General features: G+C 42.0%; 1 protein-coding gene across 3 annotated transcripts in view; it reads right to left on the reverse strand.

Annotated features, from left to right (window-relative positions):
• The window catches only part of POLB (DNA polymerase beta), a 63145-nt gene that overhangs the window by 18162 nt on the left and 25193 nt on the right, over nt 1–19790 (reverse strand). For all 3 annotated transcript variants that reach the window (XM_081334068.1, XM_081334066.1, XM_081334067.1), the window contains 5 exons: nt 11793–11842; nt 11222–11273; nt 10340–10394; nt 10179–10251; nt 2911–2981 (listed from right to left, as the gene is read on the reverse strand). In XM_081334068.1, coding sequence (XP_081190194.1) covers nt 2911–2981; nt 10179–10251; nt 10340–10394; nt 11222–11273; nt 11793–11842 — 301 coding nt within the window. The remainder of the gene's footprint in view (nt 1–2910; nt 2982–10178; nt 10252–10339; nt 10395–11221; nt 11274–11792; nt 11843–19790) is intronic.

Below are 19790 nucleotides of genomic sequence, written 5' to 3' on the forward strand. Positions count from 1 at the left end.
GTTGTAATAATCTGTTGGTGGTTTCTGCAATATTTTTTAAGTGGCAGTGTTATCCTTCTGACAGCCTATGTTGTGCTCTGGTGAGTGGAGTGCTCAGGCACTTTTTGGTGAAGTTGCATGGGTATCCATTTTGTTGGGATATTGTGAGCATCCTGATGTTCAGATTTGCTGTTATAGCCATATTTCAACTGTGAAACTGTGAGCAACCTAGATACAGCCAAGTAAAAAAATGCCAGAGAAGTCCTGGAAGCCCAGCACTCAGACAAATTAGTCATCAGCAGGCATATAGAAATAACACCTACATATTATTGAAAAGAGACACTCAAAAAGACAAAAAGGGAACAAAAAGTCCAAAGCACCTCCTAGCCAGCAGTCAACATTCAAATAAGCAGAGATTAAAACTAAGATTAATTCTAGACCAATAATCAGGCAGTTAATAATACCCCAATCAAGGAACTACCAACTCAGACAAACAATGAAGCAGTAAACAACAGCCAAATCCAGGAACTACCAAGAAGAAAACAATTCCCACCAACACTGACAGGGCAAGTCACTAGTATATCAAATTAGAGCAAACCCTTCTAGCACTGATGATGTTACCTGCTTAGGTAATGAAACATCTGCAAGAAAACAGCCAAGCTCAGAGAGCATCAAGGACCCATAGTGAGCTTATCCCAGAAAGGTCATTATTTTGTTATTAACAGGACACAGCATCTCTGAAGCCCTTATTTGAGGAGCCTTTCTGGAATGACCAGGTGCTCTCATTCACACTCAGGTCTTAGCCGGCTGCCAAAAACTTGCTGGCTATACAAATGGCAGGGAGACACTGAACTGCCTAGAAGAACAGGTCTCAATTTCATACGATTCTTTTTCTCTCACCAATAGTAGATGCAACTATCACATGAATGAAGCTGTTCTGATTGCTGTCAGGATAAGGGACCACATGGGAACCATGCCAGTACCATTTTCAGGTCATGTTCACATGGCGTAATGCAAACAGTTTATGGCTCAGTGTGTCACCCCCCCAAAACACACACACACACACACACACACACACAAAAAAAAAAAACAAAACAAAAACAGGACTGAATGTTTAATTTAACGATGAGTGAGCCTGTATGTAAAGACAGTCTTTACCATGTAAAGGAAATTTTTTATCAAATTCTAGAAACCTGCAGCCACTGAAATGAGTTAGAAGTCCATAACCACATTCACACAACACTCAAAACACAGCTTAGTGTCATCCTTGGTTAAGGCATCCAGCCATCCAAAATGCCTCCAACATCACAGCAGAACCCAGTGGTTCTTTTTCTCTCTTTTTCTTTTTCATTCACATTCCTAAAACAACCAAGAGCTGGTGAGGACCCAAATGGGGTCAAAGCCACTGTAGCTATGAAAGGCAATTTTCCCCTCAGTGTCTTTGTTTTAAAAAAGCACCCCTCCACCCAGGATGAAAATCAAACCTGGAACCACACAAAGTCTGCTGCAAGGGACTCCCCTCTCGGTTACAGACAACCCATTAGTCTACATCAGTGGCTCTCAATCTTTTCTATACCCCGCACCCTAAAATGCTTCTGATATATTCTCACACCCCTTACAAAAGTTCGAAATAACGGCAACGAATTATGCATATACACTATAATTTTGAAAACCCAAGTTTTCGCACCCCCTGGACCAGGGGTTGTGATCACCCCTGGTTGGGAACCCCTGGTCTAGATGCAAACTACACACAAAGCCATGGCAGCCAGATGGCTTGTACAAGTCTAAAACATGCCACCAATTAGGGCTGGATGACAGGTTTCTTATTTCAGGGTCTGATGGCAACAGAGCGTTCTGTGCGCGGCCAGGTCTCACGTATATGGAACCTGTCTCAGCTTTTATCTCCAAACCCTTTATTATCTTGGATCTTTTGCTTTGTTCCCTGGGAGATCAACAGCATTGCTTTTTCATGGCACAAGCACTGCAAAAAGTGTTCACATCTTTCAAGCAGAGCAGCATCCAGCCACAAGGACAATGCAATTTTAACTGTACAACATTAAACAAGAATTTGTAAGCATTGACCACCAGAAGGAAGGCACCCCGTGGCCAGTTTTGTTCTATTTGGGATCCCTCAGATGGGACAGCTGGATGTTCTTCTATAGATTTCAGACCCTGTACCAGGAGTTGAATCCATGGGCCTGTGCACTTAAGATGACTTTATACAGTGCATTAACTCTAGGAGCTATGCGGGCCTGGTGCTCCATGGTTGCAGAAAGCTACTAGATACCGCTGTATAATTAAATATAGTCCACTGACCCATAAGCTCTCAAATGTTACATCATGTCACACCTCTACATGCAGGGTTTTTACAATGGCAGTCAGTCTGAACCCCACAGAAGAATATCAGGCTATCTTAGAGATCCAAAACCAGCACTGCAATGCCTGTCTCCAGATGCTCTTGAAAACACCACACTGTGAATCTCCAAACGGGGTGGGTGGGTGAAGTCATGTAAAGCCCAGCACAGGGGAAGTGAAATAATTTAACCTCTCTCTCTCTCTCTGCTCTGAGATCTAAAGGGAAGGTGGGCCTATGTAGTGTTCTGGAAGCTTCTTTGCAAGCATCAACTACTATTTTTACTGTGATGCAAACAGAATGAAAAATGTTAAAAGTTGTAAGAAAATATGTATTGCTTATTTTGGCAATGAGTATCTTCCTTTTATTCAGACAAATACTACATCCATAACCTTTGGTATAGTCATGAAAAATCTGGCTGAGAATGAAATGGCAATATTTTTAAAGAGATTAATCCCAAAGTAATTTGCCATCTTTCAGGTAGTTTCTTGGATTTCCTGGGAACAGAAAAGAACCTTTGGATTCCAATAACTACTGGTGTCTTGATTACAACAGGATTATCCAAAAAGAAAACCTACCTTTTTGGCAGATTCTGAAGTGAAGTCTGGGTGTGTCAGCAGGATATCCATGTCTCCACTGGATTCTGCACCTTTCAAAGCAAGGCCAGACAGCACAAGTTAGTTCTGCCTTGGAAATGGGTTTACAATTTAAGAGAAATCTATTAAAAATGACAGTAGAAGATCTGTACTTTCAGACTTGCACAATTCTGTTAATGAAGCCTTACATAAAGTAGAATTAGCTCATTCGGTCAGATTTTCTGTTTGGTTTACCTGGGAGGGCCAATATTAATCTTACAACACTAAAAGTACAAATTTCCTGCTGCCTCTGTAACAGTCTACAATATAAAAAAGATGTAGAGACTCAGGAAAGAGTGCAGAAAAGAGCATCAAGAATGATTAGGGGCTGGAGGCTAAAACATAGGAAGAACAGTTGCAGGAATTGGGAAGGTCTAGTCTAATGAAAAGATGCACTAAGGGAGACATAGTAGCATTGTTTCAATATTTGAGGGGCTCCTAAAACGATGAAGAGGGTCAACCTATTTTCCAAAGCACCAAAAGGCAAGAGAAGAAACAATGGATGGAAACTAACCAAGGAGAGAAGCAACCTAGAATTAAGGAGAAATTTCCTAACTATGAGAGCAATCAAAAAAATGGAAGAGATTGCCTTCAGAAGTTGTGGGTCCTCCATCACTGGAGGCTTTCAAAAAGAGACTGGACAAGCATTTGTCTGAAATGGTATAAGGTCTCCTGCTCAAACATGGGGTTGGACCAGAAGATCTCCAAGGTCCCATCCAATTCTATTATTCTATGTTGAGTCTGATCCATGAGGGCAGATCCCTCTTTCTCTGCCCATTAAGCCACTGGGAGATCCTACCTAACTTGTCCTTCAAGGTCATTCCAACAGATAGTTGAGTTCAGTATGGGATGAGAATGTGGATTGCATTAGAGAAGTGTGGTTGTGGTGCCAGGGTGGTTTTTTTTAATTTGCTGTTGTTTTTAATTGTTTTATTGCTTGTAAGTTGCTTAGTTGTTTTAAGATGGGTGGTTACATAATGTAAGAGAAGGAGAGAGAGAGACCATCTGCCAGCAATGGTCTTTTAGATTCTGCATAAGACAAATTTCATGCAAAATAATGTACTGTGGTTCCCCAAAAATAAGACTGGGACTTTTTTATTTTTTGTCTCCAAAAGAGGCACCAGGTCTTATTTTTGGGGTAAGTCTTACCTTACCTCCTGCACTGACAGCCCCACCCAGCCAGTCCACTTCTTCTGGGGCTGAAGTTCTGCAGCTATATTCAGACCTGCATTTTGCAGTCAGGCCTTTCCAGAAGGCCTAAGCAGCCAAGTACCGAGCTATGGATTGAATCTATAGCTTGGTGCTCGGCTGCACAGGCCTTCCGGAAAGCCCTGTGACTCAGGGCTTTTCAACCTTTTCACCCATTGTACCACTTTTAGGATAAGGCAATATCCGAGTACCACCAGTCACCCAGCAAGGTGTCAAAAAAGTGACCAAAAAAAAAAAAAGGAAAAAAATGATAAAGTACAGGTAGTCCTCGAATTACAACAATTCGCTTAGTGACTGTTCAAAGTTACAACGGCACTGAAAAAAGTGACTTATGATCATTTTTCACACTTATGACTGTTGCATCCCCAGGGTCATGTGATTTACATTTGGATGCTTGGCAACTGATTCATACTTATGACGTTCAGTGTCCCAGGGTCATGTGATCACCTTTGGCAACTTTTTAACAAGCGAAGTCAATGGGTGGGGGGGTGTGGCCAGCTCATCACTCAGGTTGCAGGGTGCTGGGGGGGAAAAAAATCTGTGGGTCTCTGGTACAGGGGGATGGGACTGGGGTGGGTGTCTTCCTTCCCTCCCTCTCCCTAATTGTCCCTTCCTTCCTTCCTTCCTTCCTCTCACCTTTCACTTTTTCCTTTCTCTTTCCTCACCTTTCCCTACTCGTTCTTCTTCCTTGCTTTCTCTCACATTTCTCTCTTCCCTTTCCTTTTCTTCCCTTTTTCATCCATTTATTTCTTTTCCTTCCCTTCCCCATCCACGTACCTTCCCTTTCCCTCTCTCCCCGTTTGGTCAGCCGGTAAAATTGTCTGACAGATTCCTACAGTCAAGGGGAGTTAAAAAAAAAAGAAAATAGGAGACAAGGCAGCTTTCTCAACTGGGCACCCTCCAGCAGGTGGGGGGCTTGGTGTCCTCTCTCGCCAAGAAGAATTGTGGGAATTGGGTGACCTGGAGGACCACCTGCTCTTGCTGGAGCTCCTTAATGGGGTTTCTCCAGGGATGTCAGGATGCCATCTTACTACCTGACAGGTAGAAACTCGGGGCTGCTTCTCTTTTTGATCCTGGCTGGGAAAAGGGGCATGTGTGTGTGTGAGAGGAAAAAAGATGGGACTCAGGTGCAGGATGCGTCTCCCCACTCCAGAGAGCCCCACTTTCCCCAGCGTGTTGCTCCTGGCCTTATTCGCAGGAGAGGAAGGCCACCTGCCGCACTGCCTCGGGACCCTACGCAGAAGCCAAGAGGGCCAGGAGCAAAAGTGCGGCTTTGGCCGGGGAGTTCAAGGAAAGGGCGCCTGGGAGCACTCCGGGGGCAAAGAGCCAGAGGGCTCCCCCGAGGGCATCTGGCCTGGCCCTCCTCAGCTTGGCCACGCCACTGCGAGGCCCCGTCAGGGGTGGCGCGCTCTGGCTTCCCAGGCTTGGCTGGCAGAGGGGATCAGTGCCCCTGGGCCACCCGGCGCTCCCACCTGCGCCAACCAGGCGAGCGCACGGAAACAGAGCCGGGCGGCCACCTCCCCCCGCTGGGCTCAGTGCCTCCCCTACCTGGCCATGAGGGAGCAGTGCCTGCCCTGCCCGCCCGCCTTGCTGGGCAGCAGCTGCTCCTTCCCTCCCCGCCCGCCGCTGGGTAGAGAAGTCAGGCCGAGGCCGAGCAAAGGTCGTGGGCACTTCTCTGCAAGGTGCGCTGGCCGTTGGAACTGCACCGCCTGTGCCCCCCCTCCCCTGGCTGCCACTCTGGCTCTGGGGATGCCCGCAGACTTACCTCCTCTGCTTTGCACCCCTTCGGCTGTGTGCCCCGCCGGCCTGGCCATGTCGCTGATGGAGCTCTACAGGGGGTCACAGGTCGGAGCTGCCCAGATCTCCCCGTCTCCTTCACCGGAGCTGCCCGTGATGCCCCCCACGGCTCCCTTTGCAACCAGCTGAGTTTGTTCCTGGACAGCGCAAGTCCTCACCGCCCACGTCTGAGCAGCCTGGCTGGGAAGGCGGCAGGGAATCTCTCTGGCTCCCCTTTGCCCGAGGGTGAAACTGAGGCGGGGGGGGAATCACGTGCAGGCGCCCTGCGGTGGCCCTCCAGAGTTGCTTGGCCGTTGTAATTTTGCCCCATTTTATGAATTTCTCTTGCCATGTTTGTTCAGTGAATCCCTGCAGTTGTTAAGTTAGTCCCAGAGTTGTTTGAATCCGGCTTGACTTTGCTTCTCAGAAGGTCGCAAAAGGGGATCATGTGATCTCCCTTGGGACAATGCAACTTGCAAGCAGCATGTTTTCTGCAAGCAAGTGAGCTGGGGAGGAGCCCAGGATCGGCATGTGCAGCTACAGCTGAGCCGCACTTCTGGGTGGCTCCGCAGAAGCGCGGCTCAGCTGTAGCTGCAGATGCTGATCCTGGACTCCTACCCAGCTCACTCGCTTGCGCTTCTGGAAAATATGCTGCTTGCTAACTGAACTCCAGGATCAGCGCCGGGCTACAGCTGATCCGTGCTTCTAGGTGGCTGTATCAGCTGTAGCCCCCACTAATTAGCTAGGGCTCACGTACCACCAGCCGTGTGTTTGCATACCACTAGTGGTACGCGTACCACCGGTTAAAAAGCCCTGCTGTGACTGAGAAATGCAGGCCTAGCTGCAGAAGAGGCCTCAGAAGAAGTGGGCCGGTGAGGAGAGGCCTGGCTGAGAGGTGAGTGGGTGCGGGGCAGGTGGGGTAGCTCCACACCCCCGCCCTAGCTTGATTTTTAGGTGTGTTCCTTGCCCCAAAACTAGAGCTTATTTTTGGGATCGGGCTTATTTTAGGCCCACCCCCAAAATCAAGCTAGGGTTTATTATTGCTGTAGGCCTTACTTTCGGGGAAACATGGTACATTTGATACCAGAACTAAAAAAAGTACCAGTAATTCGCAGCTTAGAACCTGTTAGAAACCCCCCAGTACCTCTTTCGGGGCCCTGCCATTCTACTGGGGGGGGGGAGGAAGGTTTTCTCTGCTGGGAGGGGAGCTTTTGGGTGTTCCTCCTCTGCTTTGTTCCTTTTGAGCCTTTGATGTATCTCTTTGGGTGTGAAGAGGGGAATGGAATATGCTAGAGGCCATCTGCCTTATCTTCACACCATTGCGAGATCTGGTCAAGAGCCTGGGAACTGTTCCTTATCAGCTCCAGTTCCCATAACAATCTCGTACCTATGGATTGTTTGGATGCAAACTGGACAGTTGGGCTCTGGAGAGGGGTTTTGGGAAACAAAAGTTTTAATGTAGCAATTCATGCAGGAAAATTTTAAACCTTGCTTTGCTCTCTTGCCATCACTGTCTCTCAATAAATATTCCTTTTGAAACAATCCGTGTTTCAAGAGGTCTGCTTTCTTGGGAGTAGTTAAGGCAGGACCTTTGTTTAGCAACCGTTCAAACTTGTGACAGCGTTGAACAAGGGTCCTTGGAGTTCTAAGTGTCACAGTGTCCCGTCGGAATGGGACTATTAGGCACTGACACTCGTCTGCACCCACTTCTCTCCCAGCCCTCGCTGCAGTCGACCCATAGGGGTCTTTCCTCCCCCACTGTCCACGTTGGCGATTCTCCACTGCCAATGCCCCCCCCCGAAGAAAAGAAGGGTGTCTAAGATTCTGCTCTCCAAGACATCTTGAAATAACAGTCAAGGTGTTTCATGATCCTCCCCTCCTCCCCCACACCTCTTTTCCCAGGTGGGAAGATCTTTTTCCTATCCTGCCACAGCGATCGATGTGCCAGAGCCTAAAACCCTGGTCCCTGCATCACAGCCATTTTTCAACTGAGGAAACTGACAATTGGAGCAGGTTAGACGAGGAAACACCATCAAGAGGCGAAAAAAAATTTAAAAGTGCATCCCCCGGCCTTCTCCACAACTTCTGCAATTGTCGCGTCTCCCAGCTGCCCACCGCCCCCCCAGCAGCTCTGCATCACTGCTGATCAACTGGCTGCTCGGAGGTGCAGGCGTACGTCCCGTCCAGCGAATTGCCCGGGTAAAAATGTGCTTCAGGGAATGGGCCACGATGAGGGGCTGGGGGTGGAGGGCCAGGGGGCCATTGGCAGTGGAGAATCACTGGTAGAGGTTCAGTGGAAGAGGAAAGCACGTTGTGGGTGGGCTGCGGTGGAGGGCCGGGAGAGAAATGGACATTGACAAGTGTCGGTGCCTAATAGTCCCCCGTGGCCACAAACTGGGTGCTTGTGCTTACAATGTACTTAGCTTGTGCTTACAATGCTAAAGCTGTTGTCACACAATCATAATTTCTAGTGTTTCTTGTCAGCTTCTCACAAGCAAAGTCAATGGGGAAGCCAGAGGGGCCCAGGACAAGAGACTGCACAGTCCTGAAGTGAATGGGGAGGGAAGAAAACATTCAGGATAGCTGCACCCTAGAATCTCCCAGGGTGTATCTATTAGGTTAGACAGTTATAACTTTAATCTGGCAAGATTCTATTAAGTGTAAGCACATAAAAAACTATACAGGAGTGAATCTCATTGTGTCATCTTTGGGTTTGGGCCTGACAAACGGCAATTCCATCCTAACTGCCATTGTAAACTCAACTTACAATCACAAACGGGACTGGAATTTTGGTCGCTAAGTGTTTTTGTTGTTAAACGAGCCATCATATAACTGTACCCGATTTTACAAGAATTTTTACTGCAGTCATTAAGTAAATTATGCATTTGTTAAATGAATCACGCAGTCATTTAGCAAATCCAGCTTCCCCAATTGACCTTGTCAGAAGCTGGTTGGGAAGGTTGCAAATTGCAATCACATGACCCAAAATACCATAAATGTAAGCTAGTTGCCAAGTACCCAAACTGCCTAACCTTAACCACGGAGGTAACTTTGAGGATAGGTAAGTCACTTTTCTGAGGCTGTTGTAATTTCAAACTGTTGTTAAACAGTCATAAGTCAAGAACTATCTGTATCTGTATCAGAGTATTTCAACCTTCCACAGAGTATTTCAACCTTCCACAGTGTGTTTTGCAAAAAAGGGACTTTAATTCCACCTTTGAACACATATATATCATATTAAGAACCATGGTGGCACAGCGCTTAGAATATGCAGTATTGCAAGTTGCCTCTGCCCACTGCCAGGAGTTCGACCCTGACTTGTTCAAAGTTGACTCAGCCTTCTATCCTTTTGAGGTCAGTAAAATGAGGACCCAGATTGTTGGGGGCCATATGCTGACTTTGTAAACCACTTAGAGAGGGCTGCAAAACACTGTGGAGCAGTATATAAGCCTAAATGCCATCAAATGGTTTCAGGCAATCTCTCAATGTCACAAAAACACATCAGATTTTTATCATATTAGAATTGTTAATTGATAAGGTATTGGCAATTTTTCTCCCCTGTAACCTGCATATGCACAGCTAATCTATCTTCCTCCACCTCATCACAAAAACCCTACATCGTTCCAGCCATTCTATACATCTGATGAAGGGGGCTATGTCAGAGGCAAGGAATCAGAACGACACTGTGACCTGATCAAAGTAGGTTCTTTGTTGTTGCTTGCCTATCTAGAAGAATCTCTCCAGACGAACTGCATTCTCTTAGGAAAAAGCAAATAAAAGGGGTGTGGATCTGGTCTCTCTTGCTTCCTTCCCTGGAGGGAGTCCAAGCTCGGCAGTCTCTTTTCTCCATCCCCTACTCTAGCTGGAGATTCTGCCACATCGGCAAGTCACAAAAGAGTATGCCTTTTAGTTAGTTGGAAAAGGTGTTCCCAGGCTCCTTCAGACTGAGAAAAATATCTTAAATCCTTATTACATTACATAACAACCTTTCCAGATCATCGAAATAAACTTTGGACTTACTGCTGCTTTACCTGATGGGCCAAATTGTTAGCAACTTGCTCACCATGATCCCCAGATCTCTGCTGCAGGCCCATTAATGAAAGGTCTGCTTATGTGGTAAACATGAAACACAGAAGAAAGGGAAACCTGTGTAGCCTTCTAGCCCACATTCTAGCAATAGATTCCAAAAATCATATGGCAGGCAAGGAAAAATATGGAACACCAACCTCGGCGAAAACTGCCACAAACAGTAGCAATGTAGGCAGGGTCTACTTTCGTCACTTCACTCAATACAACGTCCTGTTGTGAAGAAACAGGTCAGGTCATTCGATTTCTCATGAATACACATGCTTTTTTGTCTTCAGAGGAAGGAGTTATAATCGCTTACCTGCATTTCAAGCATCTCCTTCCTAGGAATTCTTTTTTCAAAGTCTTTGAAGTATCTGTGCATGCAACATAAATGAGGATCAGGCATGAATTGTGGCTGTGATCCACAAGATTTATTTTGAAACAAATTCTGTTGAAATGAAATGCTTAGATTGGCATCAAATGCTGCCTGGGACTTAAGCACATCAACATTAAAGAAAATGACCATGCATATTAGACAGAGTTTAGAAATAGCAATAGCACTCAGACTTATATACCGCTTCACAGTGCTTTACAGCCCTCTGTGAGCGGTTTACAGAGTCAGCCTGTTGCCCCCAACAATCCGGGTCCTCATTTTACCAACCTCGGAAGGATGGAAGGCTGAGTCAACCTTGAGCCACTCAGAATCAAACTGCTGGAGTGAGCAGTGAGTTAGCCTGCAGTGCTGCATTCTAACCACTGCGCCACATCAGATCAATTTTATAGCAGTTCATTCTAAATAACAACTGAATGTTGCAACTAAAAATTCCACTGCTACGCCCTGCCACGCCATTTTTGCTATTAGGAACAGAAATAATGAGGACCACTAACAGATTACTCAAGAAAGGTTTTTCACAATTGAGATACAATTGAGATACAATTGAGATACAATTGAGATACAATTTTTAAATAATCCAAGAGCATTTGTCTATTTTCAAGGAGCGTGTAAGTTTCAATGCATCTATTTGTTCCTCTAAAAAAACAAAATGGAAAATAATCTGCTTCGCCAAGTTCAGCTCCTTTCACCCTGGGGTCACCCTGGGCTTACTCTTGTGAATCAAAACAATCACAAAGTAAAAATGAGGCACCTTTCCTAGGCATGAAAACACCCTTCCCTCAGATGAATAAAGTAAGCAGATCTTACTTTAATCCAATGCGTTGATGATGATTCAATTTATGTTCATTTTTCTTTAAGTCTAGAAAAAACAGAGTATGGAATCAGTTAAGTATTTCTTGAAAAGCAAGCTTTCTTGAAAAGCAAAGTCTTTCCTAAAACAGAGCTATCTATTTTCTTGAAAACTTTAAGGTGGAGAGAGAGAGAGAGAGAGAGAGAGAGAGAGAGAGAGAGAGAGAGAGAGAGAGAGAGAGAGAGAGAGAAGAAACGAGACAGAGGAAGGTGTCAAAAATTTAGTTACTGCAGGAACAATTTGATTTCTGTGTTAATTTTAATATTCCATCAACACATAACATATTCTTTTAACAAAACAAAAATACTATAACAAATACTCATATAAATTTTAATACATCAGTTACACTGACATAACATCATCGTGCAGGAGAATCAAGCCTAACTGAGCAACAAGATTCTTTTTAACAGGGGAGTGAAACTCTGTTTGCAGGGTGTCTGCTAATCTGTCTCAGCAGGGTGCTCAACAAATCTCTCAATTTTCAGATGTAAAGGTAGATATGCAAGTAATAACCTTTTAATGGCTCACCTTCCAATGTTGTAATACCTTCATCTACTAGTTTCCTCGCAGCAGCAGGACTGCAAAGAAAAAGGTAACTCATTAATAACTGGACAGAATTTACACTGCAAAATCTCAGTAGAGCTCAAATTAATACATCTGAGTAAGAAAACTGTCAGATTACTTAACCAAAATGGTAGAAATAATTCAGAAAGATAAGATAGTGCCAATTCAAAATCTTTGGGAAGCAAAGAAAACTAAAGCTATTCTGTAAGGACCCGCTTCAAAACCTCATCCCAAGAAAGCAGGAGTCTTGGAACTGTTTCATTCCAAAAGGGACTTTTATTAGGAGAAGCTGACAGCAAGCATGGAAGGCAGGATCTGAGGGTTTCCTGCTCAGATCAATAGGTTAAAAGAGCCCCAAACCCCACCCCAATAGTTCATCCAGTCAGTTCAAATGAGCCAATCCCCAGGCGTTAAGTCCGCTGTGGGAATGGAGCCGATAAAGGAGTCCGTCCCATGCCTGTGAAGACGTTGTTGGGTCTTCACATCTTTCTCTTCCACAGCGAGAGATAAGCCAGATGGCCGGAGGCACATTCCTTTCTCACCCCAGGCTGACATCAAGGGGAAACAGTTCAAAGAGCAAGCAGATAGAAACAGCACAGAGAATACATTGTAGCGAAAGGAAAAGGAAATAGTACATTCCATAGGGCCTCCCCCCTCCCCCTCAGGAGAATGACAGAACCACAGAAACCAGAAAGGGACGAATCAAAACCCCCCAACCAGGAAAATGGGTTCCGACATATTCATAGCTGAGGAAATACCAAACAAGTAAAAATGAGAGAGATTTACAGCATTTATTTTATTTAGTGTATGGCAGGGGTCCCCAACCTGTGGGCCGTGGCTCACTACTGGGTTGTGTCCTATTCGCAACTGGGTCAGATGAGTGGTGGGTCGGTGCTTGCATGCTCGCAGCCCCACTTGCGCATACTACATTCAAGTTGGTCTTCCTTCCCTTACAGTTTTCCAGAATTATCTTGTCAATTAGAAGTTGATCTTTTGTTCCTTTGCTATTTGGGCAGTTTCTCTTCAGCTCAGGTAGAAAGAGCTTGTTTTCAACTAGATGCTGTTGGAATGATTCAACTACCACACCAGTTAATAATTTGAAAGTGGTTGGTGAGCAGATAATTGGCCTGTATTGCCTGGTGCTTCCCCTTTTTCTGGATCTTTCATTATCAGGTAGGTTTTGGCAGCTGTGACCCACTCTTCAATTTCACCTCCTTGCAGTATGTTGGCAACAAGTAGGTGTAGAGTAGTTCCTTGCAATTCATCTTTCATCTGGCATGACCAATTCTTAATCTTCCTTGCCCTTTTCTCCACCATTTCTGCTATTACTGGTTCTTTCATTTCAGTTTCTTTTTTACTCTTTTTAAAAAAAAAATATAAAATTTTATTGAATATACAATTAAAAACAAAAGTGGACATGTTACAGCTTCCCTGGTTTCAACATTGCTATTAGTATCACCTTATATAAAGAAAAAAAAAAACAAAAATAAAAAGAAAGTTACATTGTAGCAAAATGTGCATATAACATCAGTAAGTTTTCTAGTGAACATTCGATTCTACAATGTAATTAAATATCTTTCAATTCTATCAACTAATCAGTCGGTATTCATCCCAGAGTTCCTCAACTCTAGCCATTTGTACATTGTTCCAAATTTCATAATAGTCCGTTTCGGTTTTGCTTTTGATCTCTAATGTTAACCTATCCCATTTCAGCGCAGGATAGGATTTTGCTTATTAATTCTTCTTCAGTAGGGGTTTCTTTCCTTTTCCACTTTTGAGCATAAGCCAATCTTACTGCAGTCAAAATATGCAGTATTACGTATAAAGATCCTTTGTTGAATTTATCGTTAATAATCCCTAGTAGGAAGGTTTCTGAGTTTAGTTCAATTTTTTGTAATGTTATCTCTTCAAGCCAATTTTTTATCAGGTGCCAAAAATTTTGAGCTTTTAGACATTCCCACCACATGTGATAATAGGTCCCGGGTAACTTTCTACATTTCCAGCATGTCAGTGAGTTTTTTTTATCCATTTTTGCTAGCCTTGTGGGGGGAAGGTGCCACCTATAAAACACCTTATATGTTTTCTTTAGAGGTGGTGGCTAGCATTAGCCTCCTGTTCCTGTCCCATACTGATTGCCAATTGTCTAGCTCAATGGTATAGCCAAAATTTTTGCTCCAGATTAGCACTGTATCTTTAACCTGTTCTTCTAACATACCTTGTTCTAATAAATATTGATATATCTTTTTTATAATTTTGTCTTCTGTTCCTAATAGGATTTTATCTAATTCTGTGTGCTCTAATTTTATCCCGGGTTCTTTTTTTATCTTTTCTGTATCGTGTCTGTATTTGCAAGTAGGCCCACCATTCCAGCTCTATACCATCTTCTAATAGTATTTTCCTTGTTTTCAGCTCTCTGTTCTTATCTAGAATATCTTTGTATGTAATCACTCTTCCTAAATTCATGAATTTTGGGTGCATAAATCTCTCCAATGTTGATATCCAGTTGGGAATTTCTATATAGTTGATTTTTTTAATTTTAGTCCGCACCTCTATTAGTGCCCATCTAATGTAGTGTTTCTTAAAGTACTGATGTGCCTTGTGTTTCCTGTCCCACAGTATTGCATGCCACCCTATCTGCATGTCATGGCCTTCTAATGCTAACAATCTTCTGTTCTTTAGATTTATCCACTCCTTTATCCACACAGATGCTGCCGCCTGATAATATTTTTCCCAATTTGGGAGGCCAAGCCCTCCTCTTCCCTTTGCATCTTGTAATAGTTTAAATTTGATTCTTGGTCCAGATAAATTTGGATGTAATTTTATTTAGATTTTCAAAGAAATCTTTGCCTAATTTAATCGGTACCCATTGGATTAAAAATAGTTTAGGGAGTATATTCATCTTGACTGTCGCTATTCTCCCCATGAAGGAGAGCTGCAAGTTTTTCCATCTATCTAGGTCTACTGTGATTTGATCTATTAATTTATCATAATTTTCTCTTTTGAGTGTGATGCATCTTGCCGACAGTTGGATCCCCAGGTATCTTACCCTTTTAGATATTTGAATGTTAATTTTTTACGGTAGCTCAATTTCTTCTAATTTGGACATGTTGGACACTGCTAAGCTTGTAAGCCGCCCTGAGTCTTCGGAGAAGGGCGGGATATAAATGGAATTAAAATAAATAAATAAATAAACATTTTTAATTAGCATTTTGGTTTTTTCTTTGTTGATCTTCAACCCAGCTACATCTTCGTAATTTTCCAGAACCTGTATTAGTCTTGTTCCGGACTCTAGGGAGTCTTCTAAAAGAAAAACTAAATCGTCTGCATAGGCCTGTAGTTTAAATGTCTCTTTCTTAGTTTTTAATCCTTTAATCAGCTTATCTTTTCGAATTATTCTTGTTAATACCTCTAGAGAGAGTACAATTAATAGTGCTGAAAGTGGGCAGCCTTGTCTCGTACCTTTTTGTATTGGAAAGCTTGTTAATTCTCCATTTAGAATTACTTTTGCTTCCTGTTTAGAGTAGATTGCTTTAAACATATTTATGAATCTTTCCCCAAATTCCATATATTTAAGTTGGGTCAACATAAAATTCCATTTGACATTGTCAAATGCTTTCTGAACGTCAACAAAAATCAATGCCATTTGTTTTTCATTGTGTGATTCATAATATTCTAGGGTGTCTAATATAATCCTAACACTGTGTCTTATTTGCCTTTTGGGTAAGAAACCGTTTTGGTCAGTATAGATAAATTCAACCAAGTATCTTTTTAATTTTTCTGCCATTATAGTCATGAAGATCTTGTAATCCGAGTTCAATAAAAAATAGGTCTATAGTTTTTAATGCAGGTCAAATCGGAGTTTTCTTTAGGAATTAGCGAGATGGTTGCTTCTTTCCATGAATTTGGGATTTTTGCTACTTTTAGTACTTCATTAAATGTGCCATTTCTTCCTTTTCTATAATATTCAGTTTATGCTTATTTAAATCTAGTTGTCGTTTTAGGTCCCTACATTGTGGGGTTTTTTTGTAGTTCTGTTTACTGTTTTTTGTGCTCTTCCTCTAAACTTTTTTGATATTGCCTTTTTTTAATTTTCATTGGCCATATATCCAATTGTGGTTCCTCTCATGACTGCCTTGGCCGTATCCCATAGGTTTTGGATGTTAGCCTCCTCTTTCTTATTCGTCTGGAAGAATATCCGCATTTGTTCTTAAATTACACTTAAATTCTTTTTGGTTTAAGATTGCCTTTTTAGGGTCCACCTCCTTGTTGTTGTTTTCTGTCCTTTCCATTTAATTATAATGGGATTGTGGTCTGCCCATGTATTAATATCTATTGCTATGTTGTCTACATCTGAATTTAATTCTTTCATTGTCCAGACCATGTCAATTCTAGACCAGGATTGGTGACGCCCTGAATAATATGTGAATTGCTTTGCATTCAAATTTCTCTCCCTCCAACTATCCTGGATATTAAGTTCCTCCACCATCATTGGGGGCATAAATTCCTACCAGGGCTATTTTATTTTTATTTCTTTTTTTTTATTGAAAAGTTTTAACATACAGTTTATCTTTAACAGTCCCCCCTCCCCCTCCCCTCTCCCTCCCTCCCTACCCCTCCCCCCTCCCCCCCCCCCGACTTCCCAGAGCTAAATACAAGGTATAGAAAAAAAAACCAATCATAAACAACCATATACTAACAACCATAAACTCTAAAGTCCATCACTCTCTAGCTTATACAGGATAATACAAATCTTAATAATATCAAATATATATAGAAAAGAAAAAAGAAAGAAAAAAAAGGAAATAAAGAGAGAAAAAACGAAGGAAGACTTATTCAAATGCTACATGAAACTTCTTAACCCTATATTTGTTCTGAATGTACTCAACCCATTTTCTCCATTCCATAATATAACGTTCTTGCGAGTGATCTTTCAAGTAAGCCGAAATCTTTGCCATCTCTGCCAGGTCGGAAACCTTTAAAGTCCATTCTTCTATAGTCGGCAGTTCCTCTTTCTTCCAATACTGACCTATTAAAAGTCTTGCTGCCGTGATTAAATTCAACATCAACTTAGTGTCCACAACCGTAGCATCTGTAATTATTCCCAGCAAGAAGAGTTGCGGACAAAACTTTATCCTTTGCTTGAAAATCTTCTGCATATTCCACCAAATTTTTATCCAAAAGGCCTTAACCTTTTTACAAGTCCACCATACATGAAAATATGTTGCATCTTCATCACCACACCTCCAACATTTTGGTTGATAATTCGGATACATACTTGCCAGCTTTTTAGGATCTAAATGCCATCTATAAAACATTTTATAAAAGTTCTCTCTTAGATTTTGAGCTTGTGTAAATTTTACATTTCTCACCCAAATCTTTTCCCACATGTCCATTGTAATAACTTCTTGAATATTTTGGGCCCATTTTATCATACAATCCTTAACAAGTTCTGTTTCTGAGTCAATCTCTATCAATGCAAGATATATCCGTTTAATATGTGCTGGACCCTGATTTCTGATTTGCTTTATCAGATTTTCATCAGTCATTGTAAAACCATTTTTCTGATCTTCTTTCCACCTGGCCCGTAGCTGAGTATATTGAAACCAATTCTGAATAATCTTCTCATCTCGCAAGAAACTATATGGTTTCAAACACCAGACATTTCTTTCCAAGTTTAGAATCTCCTTGTACGTTGTCACATCATATTTGAAACCAGCATGTATATTTTCTATTGCGTGTTTTGGAATTGCCCACAATGGTATCTTGCAGTTTAGCTTATGTCTGTACTTCTTCCAAACTCTCAGCAATGCCTGTCTTAAAATATGCACTCTAAACACATTATCTACCTTCTTATCATACAACAAATATGCATGCCAACCAAACAACAAGTCGTGGCCCTCAAGATTTAATAATCTGTCTTGTGTCAAATTAATCCAATCACTTATACCTACTAACGCAGCAGCTTCATAATATAATTTAAGATTAGGCATTTTAAGACCACCTCTTTCACGAGTATCCTGCATAATCTTAAGTTTGACTCGTGGTCTTTTCCCTGCCCAAACAAATTTGTTGATACCTCTCTGCCATTCCTCCAAGTTAGAATCTTTCTTAAGAATCGGTATCATTTGAAATAAAAACAAAAATTTAGGCAGGACATTCATTTTCACTGCTGCAATTCTTCCCAGTAAAGACAATTGCAATTTTTCCCAACTCTCCATTTCTTTTTGAATTTTTCCCCATAATTTTTCATAATTATTTTTATATAATTTTGTATTAGAGGGCGACAAAAGCACCCCCAAATATTTGACCCTTTTGACAATCTCAAATCCAGTTAACCCTTCTAGAAGGGCCTTTTGCGATGCTGTCATGTTTTTGGCCAAGATTTTAGTTTTTTGTACATTAACTTTAAATCCAGAAACCTTCCCATATTGCATTATTATCTCCATCAGGTCCACAACAGAGCTCTCCGGCTGGGTCACTGTAACAACCAGATCATCTGCAAACGCTCTCAATCTATAATCCTGATCTCTAATCCGTATACCCTTAATTCTTTCCGAATTTCGTATTTTTACCAATAATATCTCCAATGTTAACACAAATAATAAAGGCGATAGCGGGCACCCTTGCCTTGTACCCTTCTCAATACTACATACTTCTGACAGACTATTGTTAACTATTATTCGAGCTGTTTGTTTTTGATATAATGCCCTAATTGGTTGCAAAAATTTATCCCCAAAATTCATTTTATCTAAAACTTTCATCAAGAATTGCCAATTCAATTGATCAAAAGCTTTTTCAGCATCTAAGAAAATTAGCGCCGCAGGGATCTGGTTGTTCCTTTCCAAAAATTCCAACACATCAACTATATGCCTCACGTTATTTTTCATTTGCCTACCACTAATAAACCCAGTTTGATCCCCATGAATCACCCGTTGCAGAACCCTCATCAGTCTATTAGCCAGCACCTTAGCAAATATCTTGTAGTCTGTATTTAATAGTGATATCGGTCTATAGTTTTTTACTTGAGTAGCATCTTGGTCTTCCTTCGGGATCAGAGAGATAAAAGCAGTTCTCCAAGATGGAGGCACCTTTCCCCCTCTCTGGATTGTCTGGAACAGTTGCTTTAACGGTTGAACCATCTCTAATTGTAAATTTTTGTAGTAAGCCGCAGTCAAACCATCTGTACCTGGCGCTTCGTCGACCTTCAACTCCTTAATTACTGTAAATATTTCTTCTTCTGTAATCAATTGATTAATCTCCTCTTTTTGTACTTGCGTAAGAACCGGGATGCTAGCATTCTCCAAATACTCATCAATATCTTTTTCATTAATCTTCTCCTTAGCATATAATTTAGAATAAAAATCCACAAAGGCTTCCTTAATAAAATCCTGTTGAAACACTACCTTCCCCTTATGTTCAATTTTGTCTATGTTAGAAGCCCTCTGCTTTTTCCTTAGTCTATAAGCCAGCCATCTACCTGGCTTATTAGCATTGCAAAAAGTATTATGCCTGGCAAACCTCAAGTTAGTTGCCACTTGATCAGCCATTAATTTATCAAATTGTCCTCTTAATAGCTTGATAGCCTCCTTAGTCTTCACATCCAATGGATTCAAAATCAAGGCCTTCTCTTTTTCCTTAATTTCATTCTCCAATTCTTTCCTTCTAGCTTCCAAAGTACGTCTGTGTTTATTATTCATGTATATCAGCACCCCTCTCATATATGCCTTGCTAGCATCCCAAACCATGTCCATAGACGTATCCTTATTCATATTAATTTCAAAAAAATCCTTCATCCGTTGTTTACATTCTTCCACGTTTTTCTGGTTTCTAAACAAGTTCTCATTTACGCGCCACGAGCGCCTATCTCTATTGTCCTTATTGATCTCTAGCCATACTGGACTATGGTCAGAAATAGCTCTTGCACAGATCTTTACCTTCTTAATCCTAGAAAAAAAGTCATTA

This window comes from Vipera berus (genome assembly GCF_964194415.1).
Source record: "Vipera berus genome assembly, chromosome: 8".
NCBI classification, from domain to species: domain Eukaryota; kingdom Metazoa; phylum Chordata; class Lepidosauria; order Squamata; family Viperidae; genus Vipera; species Vipera berus.